The 25,134-nt window shown below is 41.2% G+C and overlaps 3 protein-coding genes across 5 annotated transcripts; all 3 read right to left on the reverse strand.

Moving 5' to 3' along the window:
- Positions 1–36: 36 nt before the first annotated feature.
- On the reverse strand, positions 37–8,654 carry LOC307074375 (guanine nucleotide-binding protein subunit alpha-14-like). The gene is made up of 7 exons (XM_079734505.1): positions 7,192–8,654; positions 6,626–6,810; positions 5,197–5,351; positions 2,194–2,322; positions 1,789–1,918; positions 1,479–1,632; positions 37–1,104 (listed from the first exon to the last, which is right to left on the reverse strand). The coding sequence occupies exons 1-7, from the start codon at positions 7,310–7,312 to the stop codon at positions 914–916; spliced, it is 1,065 nt and encodes a 354-aa protein (XP_079590631.1). The 5' UTR covers positions 7,313–8,654; the 3' UTR covers positions 37–913.
- A 146-nt stretch (positions 8,655–8,800) lies between these two features.
- Positions 8,801–15,034, reverse strand: LOC307074374 (guanine nucleotide-binding protein subunit alpha-14-like). Its single transcript, XM_079734504.1, has 7 exons — positions 14,778–15,034; positions 13,578–13,762; positions 13,195–13,349; positions 11,662–11,790; positions 10,743–10,872; positions 10,434–10,587; positions 8,801–10,243 (listed from the first exon to the last, which is right to left on the reverse strand). The coding sequence occupies exons 1-7, from the start codon at positions 14,896–14,898 to the stop codon at positions 10,053–10,055; spliced, it is 1,065 nt and encodes a 354-aa protein (XP_079590630.1). The 5' UTR covers positions 14,899–15,034; the 3' UTR covers positions 8,801–10,052.
- Positions 15,035–16,856: 1,822 nt separating this feature from the next.
- On the reverse strand, positions 16,857–24,886 carry LOC307074371 (guanine nucleotide-binding protein G(q) subunit alpha-like). 3 transcript variants are annotated; one of them, XM_079734501.1, is made up of 8 exons: positions 24,396–24,886; positions 23,924–24,061; positions 23,114–23,298; positions 21,025–21,179; positions 19,059–19,187; positions 18,112–18,241; positions 17,132–17,285; positions 16,857–17,048 (listed from the first exon to the last, which is right to left on the reverse strand). In XM_079734501.1, exons 2-8 carry the CDS (start codon positions 24,057–24,059, stop codon positions 16,858–16,860), a joined length of 1,080 nt encoding a protein of 359 aa, XP_079590627.1. In that variant the 5' UTR covers positions 24,060–24,061; positions 24,396–24,886; the 3' UTR covers position 16,857. The 3 variants fall into 3 exon arrangements, with proteins under 3 accessions (XP_079590627.1, XP_079590625.1, XP_079590626.1); XM_079734499.1 differs by having other exon boundaries at positions 23,924–24,107; positions 24,396–24,883; XM_079734500.1 differs by having other exon boundaries at positions 23,924–24,885.
- Between the last annotated feature and the right edge of the window lie 248 nt (positions 24,887–25,134).

Genomic DNA, 25,134 nt, shown 5'->3' on the forward strand with positions numbered 1-25,134 from the left:
TTTCAAAAACAAAACATTTGTATATATACCAGGACATGAATTGTTAATATATTTATTAAATGATAAAGTAAAAAAATGTGTAACCATTACATTTGATCATAAAGCAAAATGAAAAATAATATAAACTGAAACTCCCGTCCTAAAACACCTACTTATAAAATACTTTAACGTGTATTTTTCTTTTCATTGTTCGTCCTGGCACTTTTTGTATGTTGTACGTTGTGATGCTTAAAAATAGCACTTGGCATTGTGTAGCATCTTATCTTAGCTATGTAAGTGCTTGGCACTTGTTGTATGAACATCCTTACGACAGCAATACATTTTTGTTTCTCTTTCTCCTGACAAATGTACTTATTTTAAGTCGCTTTGGATAAAAGTGTCTTCAAAAATTCTCTAAATGTAAATGTACTACATTTTTTTCCTCTAATAAATATTTATAAGGAACACAGTAAGGAAGTATATACCCTACATATACGCTGCCAAGAAGAGAAGTCTTTAAGGCAAGTATGGTGCATCCTTATCTCCTTGGAATTGGCTGACTAAGCAATTGGACAGTGAAGTAATACGTCACACGACATAGCAACCTCGAAGGAGTTTACTCCCTCGGTCTCCTTACACGAAGTCCGGCAAGCCCCATTTAGCTCTTGGGGATCCTTTGAGACTTTTGCATTATCGAACATGACTAAATTCATTTCACATCAGTAATTTAACTAAACCAAAAAGATACAGCTGACTCAGCAGCAGCCACCTGGGAGGACATAACTTCTATCATTGACTGGCTTCAGGTTTTGGCATGTTGCCAGTTACCATAGTGCAAGACGTAAGAAGAACTCTGTTATCTGCAACAGATTGCACAACCCCCCCCCCCCCCCCCAAAAAATACAAAAAAACGACTCCCAATCTTTCTCAGTCACTATGTTAAGTTGAATTGGTTGAAGTTGATCTCCATGACAATGTTTTTGACGTCAACGAAGACCCGTCGGATGTTCTCCGTGTCCGTGGCGCAGGTGTAGTGATGGTAGAGGGTCTTCATGTGGTCGGCGTGCTGGTCCGTATACATCTGTAGGATGAACTTCTTGGCTGCAGCAGCGTCTCCCCGGGGCCCTGGGTGAAAGAGTTGTAGACGACTTGTGAATGACGTAGAAGAGACTCGCGTTATTGACTACCGAAACCGAGGCAACCAAGGCATCCGTAATTCTGCCAGCACGTCTTTCAGCCGGGTAACAGCAGAATTTATTATTACCAATTCTTGTTTTAGTCTCCTATTTGACAAAGCTAGCATTAAGAGTGGGGTTCGGGGTTCATAGAGAAACATTCCCTAGATAGATTGACCCCTGGATGGTCACGTTTTATTCTTGAGAGAATTTGTCGTTCAGATGTTTTTCAATGGAGAAAATAGCTGTTTTCTAAAAAAAGGACATAATGCAGGTTTAAATCAATATCATTCATCGTGAGTCATCATTGATCTTATGTCAGACCTCTGAACGTGGGGAAATAGTCCGCCAAGTGGGAATGTGGGATCTTTTCCTCCAGCAGGTCTGTTTTGTTGAGGAAGAGGATGAAGTGGGTTTCTTGGAAACAGGGGTTGGAGACAACAGTCCTGAATAATGCTTTGCTCTCTTCCAGTCGATTCTGAGGAGATCAGAAACATGAACTAAGCTTGAAAAACATCGATCAACAGCCGAATTTCTGGACAGGATGAAAAGTATCATCGACTTCCTCTCTTCTTAAACATTTAAAAGAAACACTGACGCAAGTCTGAGAAACAAAACATGTCTTTGCCCTTACCTCCTTCGCATTTTCAAAGAGGACCTGGTCGTACTCGCTGAGGGCAACAAGGAAAATAACGGTGGTTACGGACTCAAAACAATGAATCCACTTCCTCCGCTCCGAACGCTGGCCTCCCACATCCACCATCCTGTATCAAATGACCCATAGAATACACCCATTCAAAAATAGCATTTTAGGTGGACCTTATTATGAATAATGTAATCCAATGATTCCTGCACTATTTGGGTAGTAGCTTCATGGTTGAAGACACTTACTGTAAGTCCATCAAATCAATGTCGTACAACTGGGATTTAAGGTGACATATTATACCACTAGGTCTGAGTGTGATTACTATCACTTAAGAGCTATACAAATAAAATAGACTTGAATGTGAAGTGTGACCAGACCGAAAAGGGGACCTACCTGAACAGAACAACCTTCAGGTCAAAGGGGTACTCTATGATACCCGTGGTGGGCACTCTGACTCGTAGAATGTCCTGCAGCGTGGGGACGTACGACGGAGCAGTGATTCTGTCCAAATCACTCAGGTAGCTGAAGAACAAACACATAAACAGACAGCGGAAAGGGCAATCTAGGGGTTACTTACTAAATGATTTAAAAACACAGAAAGGAAAATTACGCTGTTTTCAAAGGAAGCTTAAAGAATGCTTATTTGTAGCCATGCTTTCACTCTGATAGTATGTTACACAGTACAAATGTATGTATCTTATAGTTAAACATACAAATGTATGTTTAACTATAAGAACTTTCTACTTGTAATAGGTACATTTTAGGTACATTTTATTCCAGATAAATAGTTTTCATACTTAAAGTGTATGTTAATAAATGTAGCTAAATCAAATCAACAAGACAAAATCCCCCTTCTATTTCTCATCGATCTATCTGTTCTGGTTTCTCACACTGTCGTTGTAGATCTCCCCCCCTGTTCCGTCAAAAAAATCTGAAACCTCTTTCCCTGTACAAACAGGGGCAATTGTGCCAAACTCAGCACAAACTCAGCATATATACAGTGGGGCAAAAAAGTATTTAGTCAGCCACCAATTGTGCAAGTTCTCCCACTTAAAAAGACGAGAGAGGCCTGTAATTTTCATCATAGGTAAACCTCAGCAATGAGAGACTAAATGAAAAAAAAAAATCCAGAAAATCACATTGTCTGATTTTTTAAGAATTTATTTGCAAATTATGGTGGAAAATAAGTATTTGGTCACCTACAAACCAGCAAGATTTCTGGCTGTCACAGACCTGTAACTTCTTCTTTAAGAAGCTCCTCTGTCCTCCACTCATTTCCTGTGTTAATGGCACCTGTTTGAACTCCTTATCAGTATAAAAGACACCTGTCTACAACCTCAAACAGTCACACTCCAAACTCCACTATGGCCAAGACCAAAGAGCTGTCAAAGGACACCAGAAACACAATTGTAGACCTGCACCAGGCTGGGAAGTCTGAATCTGCAATAGGTAAGCAGCTTGGTGTGAAGAAATCAACTGTGGGAGCAATTATTAGGAAATGGAATACATACAAGACCACTGATAATCTCCCTCGATCTGGGGCTCCACGTAAAATCTCACCCTGTGGGGTCAAAATGATCACAAGAACGGTGAACAAAAATCCCAGAACCACACGGGGGGAACTAGTGAATGACCTCCAGAGAGCTGGGACCAAAGTAACAAAGGCTACCATCACTAACACACTACGCCGCCAGGGACTCAAATCCTGCAGTGCCAGACGTGTCCCCCTGCTAAAGCCAGTGCATGTCCAGGCCCGTTTGAAGTTTGCTAGAGAGCATTTGGATGATCCAGAACAGGATTGGGAGAATGTCATATGGTCAGATGAAACCAAAATATAACTTTTTGGTAAAAACTCAACTCGTCGTGTTTGGAGGAGAAAGAATGCTGAGTTGCATCTAAAGAACACCATACCTACAGTGAAGCATGGGGGTGGAAACATCATGCTTTGGGGCTGTTTTTCTGCCAAGGGACCAGGACGTCTGATCCGTGTGACGGAAAGAATGAATGGGGCCATGTATCGTGAGATTTTGAGTGAAAACCTCCTTCCATCAGCAAGGGCACTGAAGATGAAACGTGGCTGGGTCTTTCAGCATGACAATGACCCCAAACACACCGCCCGGGCAACGAAGGAGTGGCTTCGTAAGAAGCATTTCAAGGTCCTGGAGTGGCCTAGCCAGTCTCCAGATCTCAACCCCATAGAAAATCTTTGGAGGGAGTTGAAAGTCCGTGTTGCCCAGCGAAGGCCCAAAAACATCTCTAGAGGAGATCTGCATGGAGGAATGGGCCAAAATACCAGCAGCAGTGTGTGAAAACCTTGTAAAGACTTACAGAAAACGTTTGACCTCTGTCATTGCCAACAAAGGGCATGTAACAAAGTATTGAGATGACCTTTTGTTATTGACCAAATACTTATTTTCCACCATAATTTGCAAATAAATTCTTTAAAAATCTGACAATTTGATTTTCTAGATTTTTCTTTTTTCATTTTGTCTCTCATAGCTGAGGTATACCTATGATGAAAATTACAGGCCTCTCTCATCTTTTTAAGTGGGAGAACTTGCACAATTGGTGGCTGACTAAATACTTTTTTGCCCCACTGTATATACTTCTCAGCCTTGCTCATATCTGCTGTTGTGACTTGTTGCAGCCCTCCTCCATCCACTTCTCCTTCGGCTTAGCTCCTGTCTTCTCCCTCAGATCGGATTGTGTCCCTCAAGGCAGGTTCTCCAGCCATAGTTGCCACCACCACCAGCGTTTAGACGCCATCAGGGTAGAAGTCATCTCCGGGCAGACTTGATCGATCATTCCCATGAAGGAATTCAATGGTGTCTAATCGCCAAATGTGTAGTTTTCAATAAATGTTGTGGTTCATTTTAAAAACGAATCTCTCCTGATTGGAATGTCAGTAAAGTCACAATCTATCGTCCAATGAGGTCACAAAATGGTGTTAGAGCTTACGGCCCACTGATGAAAGCCCTTGCATTTGTAGTGAATGTTACAAATTGGGTTTCTGTGGCGAAATTCTCGACATGAGTTTTCCATCACCAAGCGCTGGTCGTTCCGCCAGAGAGGGTATGGCAGAACTACTGCAACAGACTCGCTATTTACTTTACCTCACTTGTGATTGTGGCGGCACACTTGCACATTTGTGTTTTCTTTGCAGTAGGAGGCGCCAAAGAGAACAAAACAGTGATCTTTGAGACTGTCCCTTTAAGAGCAATTGATTTAAGCTACTTTATTTGAGCTTATTTTTAAATACTTTTTTATGACTTTCACTTAGGTCGATTCACTTTCAACTAAGATTTCCGTACTTTTACTCGAGCGTGTCTATCTGGTACAGACACATACAAATACACATACCATTCTCATTTCCATCACATGGCTATTATAACTCACTATTCGGCGGAGTCAGAGAGCTGGAATTCCCTCCTGCGTTGGAAGCCTCTGCGGACCCCCTGGTCGCTCCACACCATTCGGATGGCGTCCACCTGCCAGAGCTCCAGAGCAGACACCTGGCCTGCTTGGAGCTGGCTCAGCCTCTCCGCCAGGACCTGGCATACATACAGACTATAAACCTACAGGCTGAGAGATCAAGAATTATCATCAAGCGTAGCGTTATCCTGGTCTACCGCAACGCAATTTCCCTTTTCTTACTTCCTATGAGCTCATAACATGCCCATAGCCAGTTATGATCTCACTGAGGTCCGGACCTTGGTAATCTTTTCACAGCTAAAACTTAAAATTGGAGACTAAAAGTGTATAAAAGATCAGAGGTTCACTTTTCCCCACTGAGCCAGTCCATTGCAACTGGTGAGTCGAAGAAAAAAACCAAATACACATTTTGATCCAAAATTCACCAATGTGCTCATGATCAGGACATTTAACATTCAAGAATTCTAACTGCTGGCTTCCAAGTCACTGTCGGTCAGTCCGTGAGCATGTGCATGGGTGTGTAAACACAGAACGCTCATTGATATCAGTTAAACAACACACCCTCCTACACTTACACTCACAACTTATTGAAGTGTCGCTGTGCATTCAGAATTTAGAAGTTTCACCCTGGCTACTGCACACACACTGTCGTCACACAGATGTCTAACTGCGCGCCTCCGTGAGCATGCGCAGTGGTGTGTAGAATCACATAATCAAAACATGTGGATGTGTTTGTTTTCTGGCACGATTTTACAAAGCTACCGAACCAGAGTGGTTCATGTGCACTTACTTGTGATGGATAAACCAAGATACAGCTATGGGAGCTGCTAAACACACGATAAGAATATAATGGACTTCAATTGACGGCCAACTGCCCAGTTTCGGAATACGTCTACATTGTGAGAGGAGCCGAGTTGAACAAAAATGTTGTCTGATTTACATCCTAAGATAGAGAACGTTCACGATTGCAGTATCAAACTGGCAAAATCATTGAATCTAAAGTTTCACTCAGGAGACTAGGCTGAACCAACCCTTCCACTAAGTCCCCCCTCTAAAGACTTAGGGACCGACTAGAAAACAGAAGGAATTATAATAACCCAAATATAATCGTACAATAACTGCACTGGGAATGAACAAGGTTTAGCCCTGGCGGAGGTTGACCCTTAAACTAAGCCCAACTCCTCTCAAAGCTAATGGAATGAATGGCAACCACAAAATAAGTTTAAACCAACTGTAGTCTTGCTTGGACTGAGCCGAATGGATGAGGGTTAGGATAAGGTCAGGCTCATCCTAAAAGCACCAACTCATCTCAAATATTATGGAATGGACGGTGTGTGCGTATGTGGGAGCATGAGTGGGTGCCTTTTACAAAGAAATTACAAAAGTATCTCACAATGTTATTGCCGTCATAGTAGTCGATGTGTAACATCTCCATTGCTCTAATCAGTGCCTGGATAGCAGTGACCATGTTCTGAAACACGAGACGAGCAAAGCTTCTTCTCTCCGCCTCTGTGTATCCAGATCCATGGATGATTCTCATCTGCTTGATGAAAGTGCTCTTCCCACTTTCCCCGGTTCCTTTGCACATCAGAGAAATACGGATGACGAAAAAAGGACTAGAATCAAAGTGTGCTAGAAATATGACGTTTGTAACCAACCTGTTGTGACACACACACACACACACACACACACACACACACACACCTATATGTATATATATATATATATATATACACACAGACACACAAAAACACACACACAAACACACACGTGCACACAGACAAACACACGCATATATTCGCATTGACCATTGCATTTCACATTAAATAAATGAAAGACATTTCTAAGTTTCATCTGGATTCTCAGCCGCATTAGTTCCTCAGTCAATTCGTGGAAGTCAGAGAGGTCAAAAATGTGTTGGGCGACCACTTCAATTACCGGAGCCCATGGCAGACTTACCTAAGAGAAGCAACTTTAATTCTCGGTGTGATTCCTTTTTATCACGACGAAGCCTTCTTTCTATTTCAGCATGTATCCTGCGTTGTTCTATTTTCTCCTCAGACATACAACATTCTCCCATTGTAAACTGTAGTGTGTGCTGCTGAGGGTTAGGTATGTTATAATAGGGCTATATTATTAAAGCAATGTCACGAATAAGAAGATGGCTAGATATTTCAACTGAAGCGTCCGGTAAAAGTTCCTCCAGCTGGGTGAGTCATCAAAGGCATTAATTCTTCCTCATTCTTCTCAGTCGTCAATAAAGAAAGAACCAGCAGGTGAGTTTCACATTCTTTGGTCAAGAGGCGGGGAAATAGGCAGTCCTTGGCTTGGAGGTATGCGTTAACAAGCAATCTGGGAGATGATCCTGTATTGTAGCGTTATCACGGTCTACTGAAACGTAATTGTCGGTCGTATACTTCCTATGAGCTGTCCACACCAGTGAACAAGTAGCTCCGGGTGGATAAGAATAAAAACATGACAAAAATTAATAACAGAAACTACAAGGAGAATACATGTCGAGTTCTCATGAACATGTTAACAAAACATTAACAAAATCATGTAGCGGAAACGGATATCTATTAGCGACAGTCTTCTCTCACGCCTATAACACCCATTTGTATAAGTCGTTCCGTCGTCAGTTAATATGCGAACAATTCATGTGGCAAAACCTGTTACTTAGGGGATGAGTAGGGAACAGCCTTTTGTTAGTGAGACACAGATATGCACTCGCTGGTGTAGGTTACAGTAGAAAGGAAACGGGAAAAACCTGCCGATCACCATGGTAGGCTATAGAGGATTAGGTGATGGAGTAGAGGAGTGCGGTGGCTAATCATTATAATACGGAACTTTCAACAACTGCTTTGATTTACATTATTACATTAACTGGCAGTTCATACAATAAAAATAAAGTAACACATATAATGCAACAGAAATACCAAGAGTAAAAGCGAAAAATAAAACAAAAAGTGCAATATGCAAATCAATACCTGTTAGCAAGTGAATGTGTTAAAAGCAATCATGAATCCTCAAACAGAAGATGAAACCATTTAAAATATAATGATAAATATGATATAATATTAAATAAAACATAATAAAATTAAATGTAAAACATTTTTTGCTGATCCAAACAGATTGTTCGAAATCTCATGGCGCGTTCACATCGCTGGGAATTATGGGGAAACGTTTTCACGATGTTGGAAAGTTATCGTGTTATCATGGTGCTCTGATTGTTCTACTTCCATTTGGTAACTGGGGCCAGATTTTGATAGAAGAGTTGCCCAGTTGGTGACGCATTGTTTATTAGTGACGCAAATGAACATGGCGGAACATGAACGTTTTACTCAATATAAAAGAATCAACCATCATATCACATGCTTTACTATTGATTGACGTTGTAACCATCTGTAAGCATTGACTTTGCTCAGTTTTAAACGTTTTGTACTGGTAAACCAGCTTTAGATAAGAGCGAGTAGCCTTCCATACAGTGGCAATACAATGTGCTACTCATAAATAAAAGCAAAAGGATAGTAGGTGATAGGATCAAGGAAATAAAGGCGTGCAAACTTGAAACTGATCATACTAAGTTCTGTTTATTTCTGACTGTTTTTTTCGGATAAAAAAACCCTGCTGTTAAGAACGTTAAGATTCTGAACGGTCGCTGTCAGGAACACGTGTGAGCATCACCAGTGACGAGATGTCTCGTTAATACAAGGCCTTAAATCCTCCCGAAATGACCCATATCCGGTCAAATCTCAACCAGCCAACGACTTCCTCCCAAAATGACTCAATCAAATTACTCAAAAACCCCAGCCAAACTGATCGCTCAAAATTCCCAGCCAATGACATTTCTCAAAATCAAAAGCAAACCAGTTCCTTCCAAAATTACACGTATCGAGGCAAATCCCAATAAGCCAATCGGATGCTTAAAATCCCAAACTTATCAGATCACTCAAATTCCCCAGCCAATAAGGTCGCTCAAAATCCCCAGCCAATCAATCACTCGAAACCCCAGCTAATCAGATCGCTCAAAAGTCCCAGCCAATCAGATTGCTTGAACTCTCCAGACAAACCTCCTGAAATACCCGCATTCAGGCATATCCCAATCAGCCAATCAGTTCAAAATAGTACAATCTGACAATATATTAAATTAATGCTGACACTCCACTGATTCCAACAGTCCAAACTCTAGAGGCAAAAAACGATCAGTAGCAAACTAACATAAACCACCACAAACGTAAAATCAATTGTCTTTGAACCATTTTGTAACTAAACTGTTTACAACCAATGTATATTAGTGTAGGGAGGGTTTAACATTGAAATTTAACATTGTAAGCTGCATTAGATGATAAAAATACTTTTAGATTATATCTATTGTATCAAATTTTCTCCTCTATGCAGGTCCCTATCTTTCCCCGTGGGCGTCATTAATAAATAAATGAAAGCAGGTAGTGCATTCTTACAACTCCTCGGATAAGGCTGACTAAGGGCTTGGACGGCGAAGCATACGTCACACGACATAGACAAACCCGGACGAGTTAACTCCCTCTGACTCCTTACACTAACTTCGGTAAGACCCATTAAGATGCTTTTAGACTTTGGTAGCCTACTATTGAACATGACTACATTCATTTCACACTTTCTAAACCAAAATGATTTTGCTGACTCAACAGCTTCCTTCTGTCATCGAGTGGCTTCCGGCTTTGGCATGTTGTTACATTAATGAAACACATAATCAGCACTCTGTTATCTGCAACAAATTGCACAAACCCCCCCCCCCCCCTAAAAAAATACAAAAAACGACTCCCAATCTTTCTCAGTCACTATGTTAAGTTGAATTGATTGAAGTTGATCTTCATGACGATGTCTTGGACGTCAACGAAGATTCGTCGGATGTTCTCCGTGTCCGTGGCGCAGGTGTAGTGATGGTAGAGGGTCTTCATGTGGTCGGCGTGCTGGTCCGTATACATCTGTAGGATGAACTTCTTGGCTGCAGCAGCGTCTCCCCGGGGCCCTGGGTGAAAGAGTTGTAGACGACTTGTGAATGACGTAGAAGAGACTCGCGTTATTGACTACCGAAACCGAGGCAACCAAGGCAATCATAGGCAACCAAGGAGTTCTGGAAGCAGGTCTTCCCGGTCTTCCTGCCTGCCAACCGCAGACTTTTTATTATTATTACCAACTTGAAAAAAACAGAGTCAGACCTCTGAACATGGGGAAATAGTCCGCCAAGTGGGAATGCGGGATCTTTTCCTCCAGCAGGTCTGTTTTGTTGAGGAAGAGGATGAAGTGGGTTTCTTGGAAACAGGGGTTGGAGACAATAGTCCTGAATAAAGCTTTGCTCTCTTCCAGTCGATTCTGAGAAGATCAAAAACAAGAAAATAGCTTGAAATCATCCATCAACAGCCAAGCTTCTGGACAGGATGAAAAGTATCATCGACTTCCTCTCTTCTTAAACATTTAAAAGAAACACTTGCGCAAGTCTGAGAAACAAAACATGTCTTTGCCCTTACCTCCTTCGCATTTTCAAAGAGGACCTGGTCGTACTCGCTGAGGGCAACAAGGAAAATAACGGTGGTTACGGACTCAAAACAATGAATCCACTTCCTCCGCTCCGAACGCTGGCCTCCCACATCCACCATCCTGTATCAAATGACCCATAGAAAAGAGGAATTTAGGTAGACCTAATTATGAATAATGTACTCTGTTACGGTATGGGGTAAGGTGGGAACCCAAATGAGGTGCGTAATTGAATGGCCAAAAGACAAAATAACTAGCAAAAACGCCATTACTAGCGGTACAACAGAACCACTCTCCGCCTGAATTCAATGAGACAAAAATTGTCTCATGGCCGAAGTATAGCGCTAAGATGTCGCTGGAGCCCTGCTGCGTAACAGTTCTCCCATGAATCCTGCACTGTTTGGGTTGTAGCTTCATGGTCGAATGCACTTCTTGTAAGTCGCTTTTGTGTGTCAGTGTGTTCAATGTGTATCAATGTTTGCTATATAATATACACAGACAGAACACACAGTTATAATTCCCATTGGTGCTATCATGACTGCTCATCTTTGCTTCAAGTGAATCGCGTCTCCCAGCTCAACCCAGCTTCTAACGACGAAGCTGGGTTTAAAAGGTGGTTCAGTAGACGGCCTTTGCCATCACCTTCACAGGCAAACACCGTCTTCTGCTTTTTATGCTTTTTATGCTTTTTATCTAGCACAGGTGGGCGCTCGCTTTCATTTTCCTGTGAGTCCAACACCTGGTGTCTATAACGTAGCTCTGACGGCTAGGTGGCTTGAGTTGGGGGGGGCGCGGGTTCGGGAGAATCGTTTCATTCTGTTTTTCAGTTTTCGTTATGGTCAGGGTGGGGGGCTTTGGACTGGACTAAAATGGACTTGAATGTGAAGTGGGACGTGGCCTGAAGGGACTTACCTGAAAATAGCTTTCTTCATGTCAAAGGGGTACTCTATGATACCCGTGGTGGGCACTCTGACTCGTAGAATGTCCTGCAGCGTGGGGACGTACGACGGAGCAGTGATTCTGTCCAAATCACTCAGGTAGCTGAAGAACAAATACATAAACAGACAGCGGACAGGGTAGTCTAGTGGTTACTTACTTCATTAATTAAAAACACAGAAAGGAAAATTACACTGTTTTCAAAGGAAGCTTAAAGGATGCTCATTTGGAGCCATACTTTTGCTGTGACAGTTTGGTATACAGTATAAATATATAGCGTTATATAATAAAATAAATACATTCAATTATATATAACAATTGCAAACAAAGTTTGGCTATATATTACTTCTATAATACATATATATACAGTACCTATATAAACAAAGGAATGGCTTTAAATTCCATGCATATATATATATATACAAATATATACACGTAATTTAAAGGCATACTTTTGTTTATCTATACACTTCACTAAATTAAAATCCCTGTGACTATAGCTACCTCAAATGTTTACCTATGTGTACTAATTCCAATTTTAAAACTTTCATGTAAATAACTGTCGGTTGAGTCAATATTTATCGCCAATGAGTCTACAATATGCTGAGCCTACGGCCCACTGATGAAAGCCCTTGTATTTGTAGAACTGTGAATGTTACGAATTGGGTGTCTCTGGCAAATTCTTGCCATGATTTAAAATCCCAAGCGGTGCACATCACCCAGCGATGGTTGTGCCGCCAGAGAGGCTATGGCGGCGCAGTTGCGCAGATGTGTTTGTCTCCCCTCTCGTTCTCTGTAGGTGTCACGCCGTTGGCTGTTCCTCCACCATCGGCCAACCCCCTGTCCAATCTGAGCTGTCCATCTGCCAATTAGTGCCATCAGGCCTTTATAACTTGCAACTGTTTCTCGATTGTAACCCACTCCATTGTCTGTCTGTTTGGTTGATGTGTCGTGGCCAGTTATTGATTGTGTGCTTGGTACGCCACAGGGGTTAAGGTGAATAGGTAAGATACCCTTGAGTTTACACTACCATCACGTAGTTTTCCTATGTTATCACATCAGGTTAGAAGTGGGGCAGCCCTCTGTATGTATTAGCCTAGGTTGCGTGTGTTCACTAGTAGTTGTCACTTTATTTTTGCTTTCTTTGATTTGGCTCCTCTTATAGTTCCCTATACCCCTTGGCGCATTCTTCCTAATTAATACACCTGTGTATTAGTTCTCTGTTAATGGCGTGCTTTTGTTCCTCCAGTCAGTTTGACGTCAATATGTGTCATGGTTCCCCTACTCCCCCTAGACGTAAACAGCTTACAACTTGGAGCCGTAACACTTTTTCTACGTTTACAGATTTGCGTTCAACTATTCTATTCAATCAGATATCTGTCTTCAACTTAAGTGTGACTATCTATGACAATACACACCACTTTATATGTATACACACTGTATACATGTACGCACACACACACACACACACCCCATTCTCATTTCCATGACATGGCTATTATAACTCACTATTCGGCGGAGTCAGAGAGCTGGAATTCCCTCCTGCGTTGGAAGCCTCTGCGGATCCCCTGGTCGCTCCACACCCTGCGGATGGCGTCCACCTGCCAGAGCTCCAGAGCAGACACCTGGCCTGCTTGGAGCTGGCTCAGCCTCTCTGCCAGGACCTGGCATACACACAGACTATAAACCTACAGGCTGAGAGATCAAGAATTATCATCAAGCGTAGCGTTATCCTGGTCTACCGCAACGCAATTTCTGTTCTCTAACTTCCTGATCTATGAGCTGTGTACGTGGGATTACAGTCCCTGGAGCAATAATAATAATATAATTGTGAGTGCATGTGTGCGTAAGTGGGAGCCTGAGTGTGTACATTTTACGAAGAAGTATCTCACAATGTTATTGTCGTCAAAGTAGTCAATGTGTAACATCCCCATGGCGCTAATCAGTGCCTGGATGGCAGTGACCATGTTCTGAAACACGAGACGAGCAAAGCCTCTTCTCTCCGCCTCTGTGTATCCAGATCCATGGATGATTCTCATCTGCTTGATGAAAGTGCTCTTCCCACTTTCCCCGGTCCCTGAGCCCATCAGAGAAATACGGAAGACAAAAAATGGACAAGGATCAAAGCGCGCCCGAAATAGGACGTTTGGACATACATGCATATACGTACACACACACACACACACACACACACACACACACACACACACACACACACACACACACACACACACACACACACACACACACACACACACACAAACACACACATTAGATATGGTTATCTATAACAAACCTAACAGGTCACTTAGACACTGGTCAGCTGGTTGTGCCTGGAGTCAGGTCTAGGCAGGGTGAAATGGCATTTAGACATTGTGCTGTCCACTGTTGGAACCAACTACCAACAAAAATGAAATCTGCCCCTTCTGTAACAACTTTAAAAAATAAATTAAAAAAACATTTATTTTCTATTGCTTTCAATTAATCTTGTTTTTGTTTCGTTTTATTCTGTTGTTGCTTGAATAATTATATATATTATATATTTTTAATTTGTTTATATATATATATTTCTTTCCATTTTATTGTTTATTTTAAAGCACTTTGAATAACCAGTTTGTCTGATACTGTTTTATACAAATAAATTTGACTTTGACTTTGACTTTGACTTACGCGCCTCGAGAGGGCAATAATTGATTTATAAGTGAAAGCTTCACTTATCAAATCATCATTATGTAGTCAACAAACACGGTGTTGCAAAAATAAAATGTAACAATAACCAATAAAATGAGCCTCTTCTAGAAGTTGTCTTCGCACATTTGTTATGCAAACTGCATACTTTGCATACTTTAAATTTCTGGTAAGTAGTTACAGGCCTCTACGAATATTCTATTGATTTTGCATAAATGCATTTATTCGCATTGACCATTGTATTTCACATTAAATAAATTATACCATTTTAATAAATAAAATATTAAAATAAAGTTTCATCTAGATTCTAAGACGCATTAATTCATCAGTCAATGCGCGGAAGTCAACCAGTCCAAAATGTGTTCGGCGACCACTTCAATCACCGGAGCCCACGGCAGACTTACCTAAGAGAAGCAACTTTATTTCACGGCGGGATTTCTCTTCATCACGACGAAGCATTCTTTGTATTTCAACATGTATCCTGTGTTGTTCCTTTTGTTGAGCAGACATACAACATTCGTCCATTTTAAACTGTAGAGTGCTGCTGAGGGGTTGGTATTGATAGTATATTTTTAAAGTAATGTCACAGCTAACAAGATGCCTAGATATTTCAACCGAAGCGTCCAAGAAAAGCGTCCTCGAGGTGGGTGAGACATTTACGTCAATAATGAATACAAATTAATAAAAAAAACCCGGCAGGTGTATTTCACATTCCTTGGTTTATAGGCGGGGAAATAGGCAGTCCTTGACATGGAGGTATGTGTCAACAAGTAGTCTGGGAGAGGATCACGTATTAAAGCGTTATCACGGTCTACTGGAACGTAATTCCCGGTCGTATACTTCCTATGATCAATCTACGCCAGTTAACAGGCTACGGGGCAATACGACAAGAATTACAACAACACCAACGACAAGGAGAATAAATGTGCAGTTTTTTACAAAAAATGGACTAAACAATAACCGAGTCATTTAAAGGAAACGGATATCCCTTAACCGGAAGTCTATTCTCTCGCCAATAACGCCTATTACTATATGAGGTGGTCGATTGTCAGTTAATATGCGAACAATTCAAGTGGCATAACTTTACCTACGTGATGAGTCAACACCCTTTCATTTGTGAGATACAGATATGCACCCCCTACTGTTTGTAACATTTGAAAGAAAACGTGAAAAACCAGCCAATCACTTTGGTTATGGCTATACTTTATGTGCTATGGCTGTAGAATTAGAGGAATTCGGTGGCTTTTTATTTTATTCACGGAAGTTTTCACAAATGCTGTATAGCAAAATATCAGGCCATTCATACCATAATGGATAAAAACTGTTGAACTTTAATGAAACATTTGAATCAAAATTGAAATATACCCATTTTTTATTTAAAAGGTGTATTACTTTAACACATAAGACACTTGCCATGTAACAAAGGCCACGTAGTGCTAAAAACATTTTGATTTGACTTTATTCATTCCCTTTTTCACCATTCGCCGCCTTATTTATGATAACACGATAAAAGTCAGCTTTATCTTCAGTTCCAACACTCAGGAATTATACAAATTTAAAAGGCACAAGATATTATTGGTATGTACTGTTTCAAACGACAATATAAGAACAGTGTCATGCGGCGACATTAATCATTTTAGCTTTAGATATGTTTTTAGACTGGAAATACAATCCTGCTTTTAAAAAGAAATTACTTTGTAAAGATTATACTTGGCAATACAATCAGTGATATTTATTATAACTTAAATACTCATGGGTTGAGCTTACTGTTTTCACAATGCATCGGTGAAATACTTTGAAGTACATTAAAAATAAATTCATCAAATCTGATATCCAACAGTAAAAGTAACACATATAATGCAACACAAAAACCAACAGTAAAAACAAAATAAAAAATGTGTACAATGTGCAAATCAATACCTGTACGCAAGTGAATGTGTTATAAGCAATAATAACTCCTCAAATAGAAAAATTAAATCATTTAAATATACCCAAAGATACAAAAATAAACGTAACCAACTTAGGTTAGCGGTGTGTGGCGCTGCACAGCAGTTAAATCTACGTACTGGGGTTACATTTTGGATGTGTGCAACCTGTTCGCAAAATAATAAAAAGAACAATTATATATATATATATATATATATATATATATATATATATATATTTGTTCTAGTGTTCATTTATAAAGTCATACACTGGAATTCTCTCCCTCTAAAAATGACTTTGTGGGTCACAGTGCACCGTACCTATGTCCCCAGTAGGAGGGACCATACCGAATGATTATTAGGATATACTTCTTCATCAGAGTCGACCTCATCAGAGACCAGAGGAGAGGCGGGGCGGTGCAGTCACTGGGCCAGGCTATGCTGTGAGTTCCTCCCGTCACTGATGGCCATATTCGACTTATTAAAGTTAGCAGTAGAGTAAGTCAACTCTCTTCCCCCCTTCCCCCCCCCCCCCCCCCCCCCCCCCCACCCCCCAAGCTCACACTAGATTGTACTCCTCCAGGTTCTTCTGCAGGATGTAGTCTTTGACCGCGTGGAAGACAAAGCGAATGTTATCCGTGTCCGTGGCGCAGGTGAAGTGGGAGTAGATGATTTTGGAGGGCTCCGGGTTGAGGTTCTCAAACATCTTCAGGATGAAGTCCCTCCCTGCCAAGATGTCTCGTGGTGGGCCTGGGACATTGGACAGCAGAGATCAGTTGAACAACAGTACAATTTCCACTTATTTCTTTGCCATTTCTATCACGATGACTCACCGTCATATTCAGGGAAGTAGTCGACCAAATGAGAGAAGAGGATTTTCTCCTCGAGCAGATCAATCTTATTCAGGAACAGGATGACTGAGGAGTTCTTGAACCACTGGTAGGTTATTATCGTCTGAAATAAGGCTTTGCTCTCCTCCATTCGATTCTTGAAAAAAAAAAAAAAGCATGATAAGAAATATAAATAAAAAAACATTTCAGAATGATTTGAATCGTCAACAAGGATCAGATATTAAACAGCAGTACTTACAGGAGTGTTTCTGTATGCATTATCTCACACACACACACACACACACACACACACACACACACACACACACACACACACACACACACACACACACACACACACACACACACACACACACACACACACACACACACACACACACACACACACACACACACACACACACACACACACACACACAACCTTTTCAACCGACATTAGCATGACTCAATGTAGTGTCTCAAGGGCTCCCCCTGCAGGAATGCAGTGCATACTACCACATAGAAATGAACACCACCACGTTGTAATGCCATGTTTGAGCCAGCTGTAAAAGTCAACATGCAGAAGGGGAAGGCCAGGAAGAGGAAAGGTACAGAAATCCAGAGTCATTTGGGTATAGCTTCAAGTGACTCTTTATTGCCTAGGACTTGATCTCCTTACCAGACACGGCAGATACAAAGATAGATTAGTAAGATCCAAGATCGCTTGGATGGTTTTGTCTCGGAATGAGGGTGTTGAAACTGTTAAAGCGGCGGTATACCGATTCCTTTTTCTGTCTTGATTACAACGCCGAATAGAAATACGATTTCCCGTATATCACATGATGTTTTGTGCATGATTACAACAAGTACTCGGAATCTCAGTCACAGCCAACATGTCCGGGCAACAATCAAATATTGCCTGGGGATGTATGACGATCCTGGTAAATGGCATGAGGATGAAGAAATTAGGTCCCGCTCCTCACCACGTTGTCCGACTCCACGAGGACCTGGTCGTACTCGCTGAGGGCCACCAGGAACATGATGGAGGTAACCTTCTCAAAACAATGGATCCACTTCCTCCTCTCCGAACGCTGGCCGCCAACGTCCACCATCCTAGGAGGGCCCAGGACAACATTCAGCACATAAGAACACCAAAGTAGAGGTTAATGTATGTGACCATAGACTCCTTAAAGGGGACATTTTATACCACCAGGTGGGAGTGTGAATAGCCGTTACAAGCATTTTTGAAAATCTGCCTCTTCTGACCTCACAAGTGGGCGTGTCTGCCTAGATGTATGCTGGAAAGATCAGTCTACCAGGCTGCCCAGTGGACCGTAGCAAACGTTGCACATCTATCCCACATACATCTAGGTGGACACGCCCACTTGTGACGTCAGAAGAGGCTGATTTTCAAAACGGCTTGTAACGGCTAACCACACCTGGTGGTATAATATGTCCCCTTAAACCAGACGCAAAAAGACCTTAACGACTTCCAGTGTTTGGAGACAAGGCCTGAAGGAGCAGGTTGTTGGGTTTGGAAGCATCTTGCTCACGATTGCCTACAGGTGGCGTATTGACATTAGGGATCGAACCAAGAACCTTTCGATTAGGGGGAATGGACCACACCAGCCACTACCATAACCACAATATAATGACTACAAATAGTATAACATTTTTTGAATACCTTTAAAATATCTACTGCAGGGAAAATGGTTCCTGAACATAGATGTATACGGCAATCACTAGTGTTGCCAAGGACACCCCACACAAATAATAACACAAATATGTATTTCTTTGAAATGACTGTACCACTCTCCAGTCCGCGCCCCCACCCCCACCACCACCCGATGCTGAATCGACGGGGGCTTGAATAGGAGCTTGCCGAACAAGGTCAGTTTAACCTTAAAAAACTAAACTTTCAAAGGCTTACCTGAAAACCACATCCTGCAGGTCAAAGGGGTACTCTATTATACCCGTGGTGGGCACTCTGACCCGTAGTATGTCCTGCTGGGTCGGCACATAGCCCGCGTCCGCGATACGATCCAATGCATTCAGATAGCTGGTGCACATGGGAAGGAAGACAGTACTTATGTAGCATATGGTTAAGCAGTATAATATGCCATTTTAGGAAGTGAAATTATCTGTGCCTGAAATTATCAATTACATTCGAAGACACCATAGAGAGTTGCCTTTCTTGACAACAATAAAAGGAGCAATAAAATAAAAGGAGGAACTCACACACCATGTAGCCGATGCAACAATACGTTTTTATTGCATAAAAGTTTAAAGTGCTACCCAAAGTGCATGCAAAACGTTTTCAGTCCCATTCAGACCATCCTCAGTGCAAACATACAAAGGTAAAATACTTCCTTATATAGACTACGCCTAGTTGGTGGCAGACATGTCAATCAAAAGGTCAGGTAGGTTGACGTGTTGACTAGACATTTTAAAAGGCACCGCTCACCTATTTTCACTTTTCTTGACAACATACATGGCCGAGCTCAAGCCTGAATTTAGGCACCACGCCTGAACTCTATCAGGCCTGCATTTATATGCCTTTATATTAGGCATAGGCTTTTTATCACGGCACAGGCACTTCGGAGCGGTTACAGAGGTGTACCGCGGTACGTAAATGTGGCGTACATAGCGGGCAACGATCGTCGAATAGTCGAATAGTTGGAGTCACGTAGAATATCGAATAATGAATGTGACTATCGCTACTTATTACACGGCTCTTCTCAATGCTGTTGAACGCTCCGTTGACTTGCATGGGCCTTCACAACTTCCAGTGGTGAATAGCCTCCTCGGTTGCTAAGCGACGTCAACGTCTTTGGCGGATTATTTCTCTGCTGATCAATACTACGAATGCTGATAACAAATAAATTGTGAAAAGACACACCGTGTGAAGTTATATTTTTGACGTGTCTAGTTCAGCGTCATGCAGGCTGTGTTCAGTAAAATAAATTAATAAATAGCGATCCGTTTTCGGCGCATGTAGGTCTATCTGCCTAAGCCCACGTTGAAATAATTTTGATGTTGAATGTTGATGGCGCAGTTGTTGAAATAAACAGATTGATTTCAAACAAATCATAAAATCCCCTCCCTGTGTCATTGTGTGTGCGTGTATCCGAGGTAAGTGCGTGCGTGGGGGTTCTTGATTGAGCGAATACTTCTCAGCGAATATCGAATAGTATTTTTGCCAGAAATGCACGTCCCTAGCACACGCATTTGAAAAGGCACCATCAAGGTGTTTCTATCGATGTTGCTGCGGAAAAAAAAACGAGCTGTGCAAACCCAGCTCACGACACTATTTCAACAACCCCTGTCTGGGAATTCAGAAATGCAAATGCCATAACCAAGTTTATTGGGGTTTTCATTGCTGCTGATCTATGGCCCTTCTCTGTTGTTGACAAACAAGCAGTTTAAAAAAAAAATAAATAAATTTCCCACCCCTACTTTATGTGTAGCAACTAATGCGAATTGAGTGTAGGATCTGTAAATATACCTTTATATAGTATATTATGGTTTTGTACAGTACCCTGTTTATAAACCTATATATATTATATTATTTTGTGTTGTATAGTACCCTGTTTATATACCTCTATATAGTATGTAATGGTGTTGTATATGACCCTCTTTATATACCTTAATACAGTATATTATGGTATCCTATAGTATCCTATTTATATACCGCTATATATTATATTATTGTATGGTATCCTGTGCATGCCTGTGGCTACTGGTAGAGTATTTTAATTCACTCAGTCCTTCCATGTTTCTAAACTGTCACATTGGGGTTTTGGACTGGATCAAATTTCAGCTCAATCGGTAAGTGCAGGAAGTTTACTCTGCCTAGGATAAGAAGTCGATTTTCTCTTCATCATTTCACAACTCACTATTTGGTGGAATCTGAAAGCTGGTATTCCCTCTTTCGTCCGTAACACTCAAGAATGCCCTGGTCGCTCCACAGGCTCTTGATGGCGTCCACGTATGGATGGGTAAACGTTGAGACCTTTTCCACATCCACCATGCACACAGCTACGGCATGGCCCTGAAATAAACACAAAAAGGACAATACGTGTTGATTAGGAACGCGGGTACAGAACTAAAAGCCTAAATATGTACCGTGAATTCAGAATATATTCAGACAACTTCAGATACAAAATATATGTACTGGGGATTCACAAAGTATTCAGACCACTTCATAACCTCAATAGATGTACAGTGGATTCACAAAGTATTCAGACTATTTTATAACACTAAATATGTGTACAGTAAATTTACAAAGTATTCAGACTGCTTCATAACATTAAATATGTGTTCAGTGGATTCATAAAGTATTCAGACAACTTCATGACTTAAATATACGTACAGTGGATTCACAAAGTATTCAGACAACTTCATAACCTAAATATAAGTACAATTGATCCAAAAAATAATCTGGTATGTGGCTGTACATGAATCTACAGCATCCAGTAATAACTGATGGTGTGTGTGTGTGTGTGTGTGTGTGTGTGTGTGTGTGTGTGTGTGTGTGTGCGGAAACAGTTACACAGCATAAGTGGCGAGTGTAACGAGTGTTGTTGGTTTAGCATTGCCCAGGGTTTGCTCATTGGTATCTGGCGTGATTAACAACTTGCATAAAAACAGAGCAGGCGTCGGTAGCATTCTGATGTAGATAAACAATTTGGTTTGTACTAGTTTTTTTTATGAGATGTCGTTTCCAGAAGGGAGCTTGAATGTGACTCAGAGGTATTTGTCTGAAAGTTATTTCTTTGTTGGACTGCTTTGAATAAGTGCGTCTAAATCACTGTGTCGCCCAGTATTTCCGTGTTTGTGTTTTACTTGATTTGTTGGAGTTGGCTCTTCTGCAACTACACCTTGGAGCTAAGAGATGAAAGTAATCAACATTAACGCCAATAGGCTTGAAGGCTGTTCATATATAGGGCTTCCAATTGTCAGATCTGTGATTATGTCATTTTATTAAATGTGTAATTGCATCACAAGGAAAAGTACAGGAATGCATGTGTCAACATTTCAGTTGTCATATGACGTCATCCATTCTCTTTATGAAAAATTTTGGAAAAGTATAACTATTTGTAATTGAATATTACCACCCGAACTCCTCACACTGTTTCAAGGACACCATCTTGTTTCCCTTTGTATATATAGTATATTATGGTGTGCTATAGAATGATGTCCCCCAACAGCGAGAGAGATAAAACCTGCGATGGTGCAACTTGCAGTGCTTTGATCGTATACCCAGCATTAGGATGGCTCGATGAGATTAACGTTGTATCATTATGATTGCCAGGCCTATCGAGATGTGTACAATGGATGAAGTGAATTGGCCTGCATAGTTTAGTTCTGCTACATACCCTATTTCTGTAATGCAATGTAAGGACATAATATAATATAGTATGGTATAGTAGGATGGTACAGTATGATATGGTTTATTAGTATAGTATAGTGGGGTATAGTGTAGTGCTGTATAATAGGATATGGTTTATTAGTATAGTATGCTATAGTCTAGGGTGGTATAGTATGACATTTTAGTACAGTAATGTATAGTGTAGTGTGGTATAGTATGATATGGTATATTATTATTAGTACTATACTATATTAGTATAGTATGCTATAGTGTAATGCTGTATAGTATACGGTTTATTAGTATAGTATGGTATAATGTAATTCTGTATAGTATATGGTTTATAAGGATAGTATGGTATAATGTAATGTTCTATAGTATATGGTACATTACTATAGCATTGTATAACGTAGTGCTGTATAGTATAATATGCTTTATTCATAAAGCATATTACTGTGTAGTGTTTCCCTCTCTCCTTTAAAATGTATGAAATAGTTGGCAGGACCGAAGTGGCCGAGAGCTGATGCTTACTAAAACCATGACATTATAATTCAATTGCTTTATGCCATAACAAGGGGACGACGCCAGAGACGCAGAACCCAAAGAAGAAGGATTACCTCATTGTGTTGGGACTTGTACGGAATCTGGAGTGCGCTCATGGCGTGGATCATAGTCTGCATGGCCGTGAAGATGTTCTGGTAGACCAGCCGAGTGTAGCTCCTCTTGTCCTCCTCTGTGTACCCGGAGCCGTGGATGATCCGCATCTGTTTGATGAATGTGCTCTTCCCACTCTCGCCAGTCCCTGAGTGGAAGTGAGGGATGCTGTTATTACACTAACCGACGAGACACTTCTTTAATCCAGAGTGAATACCAGGGCCGGTCGTTAAAGGGGGCATCTGGCTTATGCAGGGTTTACCAGGTACAGATGAAGACAAAAGGGGTGAATCTGACTCCAAACGTTTCAGCCTTTGGATTATATTTGAGTTTATACACGCGGGTGTGTCAACAAGTTTATAAACCAGTTCTGTTAATGATATTAATTGGCACTTCCGTTTTTGTTTGACGAAGACAAGCATTTTGTTTTGAACACTGAGTAATGCTCCGTTTAGCGTTAGTCAATAATTTCTGAAGACTAGTTCTGGCCATGGGTCTTTAGGGGGCCGGTTCAGGCCGTGCCCCCCGGTGGATGCCTTATATGCACAAAGTCCACAGCGTCTTGTATTGCATTTTCTCCTTAGGAAATGTGCTTTGCATCCAAACTGTATATTTATCACAATTCCATTTTTTACACAGCACAAATCATTTGGAAACATAATTACACACTTTGAATACATTGGGACGTGAAAGCATGAAATCATATCGTAAACAAACAGAAACAAAAACAACAACCACCAAAAAACGTCTGCGTAGGGTTGTAATTTCTTTACCCAGCAAGAGGAGTTTGAATTCCCGTCGGGAGTCCTTCTTGTCCCGGCGGAGCTGCCTTTCAATCTCATAATTGATCCTACGTGCTTCTTTCGCCTCCTCGCCGAGGCAGCAGGCCCCCACAGAAGCCAGAGTCATAACTTTTGGAAACAGTTAACTAGTTGGATGAGGTAGTGGGGCCTGTTACTGTTGGTTGGAATGTTGGTTCAATCAGATACAGCAAATATTTCACACGCATGCGATTATATGCAGAGCTATGTAGGCTTACTGATTGTAGATATATTTTTTTTACTCGCAGTGCAATAAAAAAATGATTCCGTCAAATATGCTGAAGAAAAGATTACATGGTGGTAGTAGTAACGTTAAGCCTGCGTAGTTTATATTGTAATGGTTGCGTATGTACTGTCGTGATCAGCGGTCAAAGGATATTGTTTCAACCGGAGCAACAAGTAAAAGAGTAACAAAATATTTTACCCCTGAGAACCGAGTCCGGGCGTGGTGATCTGAATATGGCGGACTTTTACTTCATATGGCTCCTAATTAGCAAAATCATTCTCCGACACAAGAAAAAACACAAGGAAAATACGGATCCCACTTCGGTGTATGTCTATCCTTCCTGGTTTTGGTGCAGAACCACCATGGCTCCCTGCTGTGGTCTCCTTTACAGCTTTCTCCTTCTCGCGTCCCCGTTCGGGATTGAAATCCTATCCCAGTCTAACAGCTCGGGTCTCGGTGAAGCCCCGGACCATGTGACGCTGCGAGGCGGTGGGGCTGTGCTCTGATGGGAAAACACCAGGATGGGTTTGTCTATAGAAACGTTCTTGTAAACACATTTCCGGTGCAGAACAGTTCAACCCTGCCAGAAAGGCTGCTGAACGCTGGGAAAAACAACCTGACCCTTCCTGCACTATCTGCGACCATGTACACTTATTATCAAACGCAATGCGTTATGCAAATTAGTATAACATATCACAAACGAGTTCAACCGTTAAAAATTATGCAATATTGATAAAAATTAAGTCAAATAGAAAGCGTATAACAAGTCATAAAAGTGTTTTATGACCTGCCAATATGTGTATAAATTGGGAAAACCCATTGCGAATTGGCCCCCTCATAAATCTCATGGTCAATCTCCAGTTCAAATACAGACCAGGAAACGTTAGATTAAATGTTGCACCGTCTGTATTTACTCACTTGTAGCAGGAACTGAATA

This window comes from Pollachius pollachius (assembly GCF_949987615.1).
Source record: "Pollachius pollachius genome assembly, chromosome: 4".
Taxonomy (NCBI): domain Eukaryota; kingdom Metazoa; phylum Chordata; class Actinopteri; order Gadiformes; family Gadidae; genus Pollachius; species Pollachius pollachius.

Bases quoted from the DNA above. Each gene is read 5' to 3' on its own strand.
- LOC307074375 (XM_079734505.1), bottom strand. From the start codon at position 7,312: ATGGGAGAATGTTGTATGTCTGAGGAGAAAATAGAACAACGCAGGATA. The intron at 2,323-5,196 runs GTGAGTTATAAT...TTTGTTCTTCAG, and splicing joins CTCTCTGACTCCGCCGAATA to CTACCTGAGTGATTTGGACA. The intron at 1,919-2,193 runs GTAGGTCCCCTT...CATTTGATACAG, and splicing joins CTGAAGGTTGTTCTGTTCAG to GATGGTGGATGTGGGAGGCC.
- LOC307074371 (XM_079734501.1), bottom strand. From the start codon at position 24,059: ATGACTCTGGCTTCTGTGGGGGCCTGCTGCCTCGGCGAGGAGGCGAAA. The intron at 21,180-23,113 runs GTAATCCTTCTT...TGTTTATTTCAG, and splicing joins ACAAGTCCCAACACAATGAG to GGCCATGCCGTAGCTGTGTG. The intron at 18,242-19,058 runs GTAAGCCTTTGA...GGGCCCTCCTAG, and splicing joins CTGCAGGATGTGGTTTTCAG to GATGGTGGACGTTGGCGGCC.
- LOC307074374 (XM_079734504.1), bottom strand. From the start codon at position 14,898: ATGGACGAATGTTGTATGTCTGCTCAACAAAAGGAACAACACAGGATA. The intron at 13,763-14,777 runs GTAAGTCTGCCG...TGATGGGCTCAG, and splicing joins AATAAAGTTGCTTCTCTTAG to GGACCGGGGAAAGTGGGAAG. The intron at 13,350-13,577 runs GTGAGATACTTC...TGTGTATGCCAG, and splicing joins ACTTTGACGACAATAACATT to GTCCTGGCAGAGAGGCTGAG.